Source organism: Belonocnema kinseyi, chromosome 2, assembly GCF_010883055.1.
Source record: "Belonocnema kinseyi isolate 2016_QV_RU_SX_M_011 chromosome 2, B_treatae_v1, whole genome shotgun sequence".
In the NCBI taxonomy this organism is placed as follows: domain Eukaryota; kingdom Metazoa; phylum Arthropoda; class Insecta; order Hymenoptera; family Cynipidae; genus Belonocnema; species Belonocnema kinseyi.
Genome location: NC_046658.1, coordinates 16,686,304 through 16,692,955, shown reverse-complemented (window position 1 = coordinate 16,692,955; position 6,652 = coordinate 16,686,304). Strand labels below are relative to the sequence as shown.

The 6,652-nt window shown below is 37.2% G+C and overlaps 1 protein-coding gene across 1 annotated transcript in view; it reads left to right on the top strand.

Moving 5' to 3' along the window:
- LOC117167502 (DDB1- and CUL4-associated factor 7) overlaps nt 1-3,284 on the top strand; it is a 124,305-nt gene extending 121,021 nt beyond the window's left edge. The window contains exon 4 of the mRNA XM_033352496.1: nt 2,248-3,284. Within this exon, the coding sequence (XP_033208387.1) occupies nt 2,248-2,482 (235 nt within the window). The 3' untranslated portion in view covers nt 2,483-3,284. The remainder of the gene's footprint in view (nt 1-2,247) is intronic.
- Nucleotides 3,285-6,652: the final 3,368 nt, after the last annotated feature.

Genomic DNA, 6,652 nt, shown 5'->3' with positions numbered 1-6,652 from the left:
GGGTGAAAAAATGATTACTTAATATATGGATGGCCCCTTTGGTTGCTATTGGCCAACATGTGGTACAAAGATTGATGTTAATGACTTCCTCCCTGAACGAGTTATGAAAAATCGACGTGTTCCCCATATTAAGAATATCTAAATCAGTTGTGATTAGGTATTCCAGTAGATCATTACCTCTTGATTCGATGTCCGTGCTGCCTCACAAAGTATGGTGGCAGTTAGTATCTATGTGTGTATCTCCACTGGTGTATTGGTATCGCTGTCATATGGAAAGTAAGCCGATCCCGTCACTAGCCTTTCTATACCTTTAAGATCCGTGACTGTCACCACCAGGTCTCTAGAACATAGCTCAAACAGCAGGACGACGTCGACTCCCTTCACCAGTATGCAAGCCCTTTGGTTTGCCGCCTTGGCATGCCTGTAATAAAAACCCTGTTACAAAAAGACCTGAAAATGCGAAAAATGGCAAATCAAAGATTCACAACTCTATTTTTACAGAACCGACCCACTCAAATCTACTCTTTCACCAGACTCTAACCTATGGAAAATCTAAGTACCCAAAAGACTACGAATACATAATGGCGCAGAATTTTTCAATAAAGCACTAGGAGACTTGACAGAAAAATTCGGTATCAGGCACAAGAAAACGCCAAAATACTACCTGCAATCAAATCCAACAGAACGTTACAATAGAACCATAATCAGATCATTAGGACAAATATAGAAAATGACCACTCTACATGGGATGAACGCATTCACGATTTACAGCTCGCAATAAACACTAGTGAAAATTAATCAACTAAATTCACCCCAGCCTTCTTAAATTTAGGTCGCTAATTGGAACGACTCCAATCCTTCCGAAAGAAATATAGAAAACGATAGCGAAATACAATTTCAAAGCTTAGACATATGTACAGATAGATTAAAAATGTTACAAATTATAAAAGAGGGAATTCAGAAAAATTAAGATAACGCAAATGAAAAACAGGCTAGCAATTATAATCTAAGGAGTAGACCTTTAGAATATTAAATAGGCGACTGGGTACTGAAAACAGTAATAAAACTATAAAATGAGGTAGATAAAAATGCATGTAAACTTCACAAGTACGAATGTCCTTTTGTAATAAAAAAGAAAACTCCCCAACAATTTATTAATTGAAAAGCCGTAAAGAAAAAAGTATATGTTAATGGATCGTAAGCGATTTTAAACAAAAAACGTAAGTACAGATAATAGCACGCAGGAGTAGGAAAAATTAGGGAGTTTAAGTTCGAATTTTCAGACTAAAAAATGGCAAAAAGGCAAGAAATAAATAGCATTAAGAAAAAACTTACTTATAACACCAAATTAAAAAATTGACTGAATCGTCCCCGAATACTCTAACTCTCTAGATTTTAAGACCAAAAAAGACAGTACGAATCTTCACCTTTCCGACAATAGAGTCTATGGACAAATGTTCATACGGCCAAAACGCAATTTACGAAACTACAATTTACCAAAATCTACAAAATTGCGAGGTCATAAAATGGCTACGAATAAAAATAGCAGTAATTCCGGAAAAACAAATACAATATTACTCTCACCACCATATCCGAAATATGCTTAAAAGTTCCAAAAGCCGCTTAACAAACACAACGGACGACAACGTCGAAGGGGGAGAGGATTCGGAGGAAGAAGGAGCAATTGGAGGCCAACTGGAAGAAACCTTCTAAATCGGACAGGACTACCGTGAGGGGTACGGAATAGAGGAAGAACCTAAACCAAAGCCGGATAATAAGGACAACTACGGAATGTCGCGCACACCGAGAAAGAAACAACCGAGAAGCACGAAAATTCATCTTTAGACAAGATAAGAAACAAAAAATGAGGAAAGATTAAAACAAACACAAAACTTTCTTCCTTCTTTTTTGTTATTCGTGAATTATTTCTTTTTTTAATATCCTGCATTTGTCTTCCTGCATTTATATACGATGAATTCGATTAAGCCATCTCTCACTTTTTCGAATTTATGTAGTCTTTATTTTAGTCATATTTTATATATTCCGAAAAGTAACAGGGGCCTTATCCGAACTTTAAATAATCCTTTTTCTATTTTTAAATGAGCTGAAGAACATGAGCAAGTATCTATTTACATATTTCGCCGCTCCATAAGAGTAGAAATTATGTTAATTAGGCATCCCGCAATTTTTTAGATAGTGTTTCTGACCTCAAATGTTTAATCCTCATACATATGTTTTTTTCCACAGGGCAAGTGTGAACGGAATAGCTTGGGCACCACACTCTTCTTGTCACATATGCACAGCTGGAGACGATCATCAAGCACTGATCTGGGACATCCAACAAATGCCAAGAGCCATTGAGGATCCAATATTGGCTTACACCGCGGCAGAGGGAGAAGTAAATCAGATTCAATGGGGAGCGACACAACCAGACTGGATTGCTATTTGTTACAATAAAGCAGCTGAAATTTTGCGGGTATAATTTCCCGGTAATCCTCTTACACTGCAATGCTTTTCCTCTGCTATACAAAGTCGAGCGATAGTGGTAATTTCGTCAAAAAGATTGCAGTTGTAGATGAGTAGTCTGACTTATATAAACAATGATTCAAACAGCAGATTTTACATTCTTGTATGCTTTTTTGTACGTGATATTAGTCCAAGTAGGGACAAATTAATTGTACATGTCGTTTTTAACTGTAACCGAAGTTCGCGCATTTATTTAATTATAATTCGAACTTGAACTTTAAGATCGCCAATTGAAAATAATAGGTGTATGTAAGTTGAAATACTTGTGCAAGAAGTGTCTGTCTTGATGGATTTTTGATCTTCCATAATATTATGTAAGGTACGTACTTTAATTTAAAACAGGCGTAATCTTTTACACTGTGGAATTTTCTTTAGTTAGTGAGAACTTGTATTTCTACAGTCAAGTTTAGCCAAACATGTGTAGTCTACAACAGCAGTGGCACAAGTCAACAAATTGGTGTGCATATAATATATATCTCTGTTTGGACGAGATTACCCGCGTGGGCAGGCAGCAGCAGTTGTACCTCGATCATGCGACTGCATCACCATGCGGTGTCGCTGTTCGCCTAAACACGTTTTGCCACTATCAAACGTGTATTGCCTCTGCTTTAGTAGCGCTGGAGCAATCGCTTAAAAAAAATGTGGTTCTGTGTGTTAAACCCAACGATAGAATGACGTAAATTTATTATTTATTTCGAAAATGTGCATATATTATTTCTAAAATTCACCTGACATTCTATTCGAGTAATGTTACAATTTCGTGATCTAAGATTATAAGTTTTCTCTCGTCTATTGTCCTCAGTTTAAAAGTTGATAAATTTGTTAAGCAGAAAACGTTAAATTTCATGTAAATTATCTGTGAACTTACGTTTTTTTTATTGATTTTGATCAACTTTGTAGTCATCCAAATATTTTAATTATAAAATAAGATTGTCTGTATTTGCTTTCGCAATACGTGAATTATAATATTAAAGAGTTGTGTAATTTTGGAAAGCTCTTTACATGTACTTTAAGACTATTACAACGATTCTTTTTTGATTGAATATCAAATAAAAAATTAATTTAAAAAAAACCTACTTTGAACATTTTATTTCAGTATATAGCCTTATTATGTTCTTTAAGGGCATGTGGCACAGGCAAATACCTATATTACCGACCTCACTTTATTAGTTCACTGAACATTTTTTTTAACCTTAGGACTTTTTTAAAATAAAATATCACGCTGAAACTTTGGAAAATGTATTAGATTACAATAAAGTACGTTTAGGTACTGCACTTGAGTAGGAACTGCGCTTGCGTTAGGGCCACGCGCTGGCTGGTTGCAGTTGGCGCAACAATTCAAAACAGATATTAGAAACAATTCTTGTAACTAAAATAAATAATTATCACAAAATGCACAACAACGTATATGGATTGTATGTATTTAATCTTTCCATTTTACGAGTTTGAGGGCCTTTGCTTCCTGTACATATATTCACAATTCCATTCCTAGCCTAACTTAACTACTACTTATATTCTACTCTTTCGCATTATGTAATATAAACAATAGTAACATTAATTCTATAATGAGCGATCTTCCAGGGCTTCCATTTCCTCTTACCATAAAGATGCATTTTCCCCGATATTGAAAACCTTTTTACTGTCTTTTTTTCAGGATAACCCGTTTTGCTCTGCCCTACTCCCTTGCTGTCCCTTACTTCTTTCAATTTCTTCATCCACATCCCTCCCTGTCCATTGCCATCCAAAATCCATCTTACAAACTCAACTGTCCCTCTTCCTCTCCTTTGCATCTCTCTAATACATGTGCCCATGACTCCCTTTCGTATCCACATATTATACATAAATTCTCCTCTTCATCCATCCAATACCTGCATACTCTCACTCCTCCCATTCTACGAGAATATTTAAACCGTAACACCCTATTCCATTTTTCTTCCTCTTTTTTATTTTTGCAAATATTCTGGCTCCATCAACCCTTTGACCATTATATACCATCTATTGTACCTCGAATCTATAATCTTTGTCCATCTCTCTTCTCCTTGTTTTACTAATTGCTCTAACTCTATGTCATGCCACTCTATAACCCCTTCTCATATATTACAAACTCTTCTCATATTTCTCCTTTTTTCCACCCATTTTGAGTTTCTCAAACTGCCTCTCGCCTCATTGTTCCGAATTTCCCCCAAACTTGCTTGTGTTACTCTGCTTCCCCCTCCCCTTCTCATCTTCTCTTCAAACCTCCAGGCTATCTTAATTTGTCTAGTAACCATTTTCTCTCTCCCTACTTCACTTAACATGTATCCTGGGCAACTCCAGCTAACGCCCATTACCATCCTCAGAACTCGTTCATGCATACTCGTTAGTTTCTTATGTTCTTTCCAACCCAGATCTCCACTTCATAACATAACACCACCCAAACCAACGCATCAAACAACCAGACCTTCATTCTCCAATCGTCCTTAAACCTTCTCTTTCCTATACCTCATACTTGGTCCATCACTTTACTTGCACATTCAATTCTTTTCCTCACCTGCAGCTTCTTTACCCCCTCCTTCCTCAAACGAAAAACCTAGGTAACAAAACTCCTCCATAACTTCCACTTTTTGTCCGTTCATCTTCCAAACGTAATTTATTTTGCTTTTTCTCTTTCTGAAGCATATCACCTTTGTCTTATCAACGTTCACCGTCAAATATTTTGCTCCCACATACTGTTCAAAGATTCTCATCATTAGATTCATCCCTTTCTCATCATCTGCTAACAGAACTACATCGTCCGCGAATGCCAGAGAGTAAAGTTTGCTATTACCCAAAACCGTTTCTCCTTCAGCTTCTCCTCTAAGCCTGCCAACAGCATATTAACTGGTAACGCACTCAACGGGCACCCTTGCCTTAGACCTCTTCCTGTCCAGAAAACCCCCTGTGTGGTAAACACCATGGCGGAAATAGCAAAATGATTCGCTGGCGCCAAAATGATAAAAAAACCAACTTTTATATGAGCCCATTATTTTCATCTTAGTTTGCTAAAATTTGTACAACGAACATCAACCCCTAAAAACTACCCCCTGCGCGGAAAACACCATTCCGGGTACGGCGAAGCGTTTCGCTGGCTCCGACATTATCCAAAATCAACTTTATATAGTTGCATTATTTTCGTCTTAATTTCTTCAAATTTGTGCTAACAACTTTAACATCTGAAAACTACCCCTTTGTAGGCAAAGACTGTGGCGGGAACAGCAAAACGATTCGCTGACCCCGACATTATCCAAAATCAACTTTATATGGGCCCATTATTTTCGTCTGAATTTATTCAAATTTGTGCAGCTAACTTCAACTCCTAAAAGCTACCCCCTGTGAGGAAAATACCATGGCGAGAACAGAAAAACTATTCGCTGGCCCTGACATTATCCAAAATCAACTTTGCTGGCGCATTATTTTCGTCTTAACTCATTCAAATCAGTACAAAGAACGCCAGTCCCTAAAAACTATCTAATGACGGCGCCAGTGAAATGTGTTGCTGTTTCCGCCATGGTGTTTGCCAAACATGGGGTAGTTTTTAGAGGTTGAAGTGATGCCGACATGACTTCGCAGTCTTTTTGTACGAATCCTTATTCATTGTCAACCGGCTCACCCAAGAGAGCTTATTCTAAAATAAGAGAGATGTTAGAGAAAGAAAATTGGGATCTACTCGAAATTTCCCGGAATGGAGGAAATAACAGAATTCGGAGAAGAAGATCACGAGCAACTTTTTCATGAAATATCGATTGGACAAAGCCAACACGATCAACTGAATGTGAAACAAAAATAAGTTGTCGATTTAATTCTACGAGTTGTAGAAGGATGTGATACTCCTGGGAAATGTTTTTATATTGACGGACTAGGAGGATCAGGAAAAAGTTTTTCAGGAAAAACAACTCCGTTCTACGTATTGAAAGGTCAAGGTAAAAATATTTGCACGTTGGCCTTCACCGGCATTGCTGCAACATTACTTCCTCATGGAAAAACCATGCACAAAATTCTTGGTTTGCCAGTGCCTCTATTTGCGGACTCACTTTTCAACATTTCAGCTCAGCCAAAGAAAGAAGGAAAAAGATTGAAAGAAGTAGGCATATTCATTTGGGACAAAACA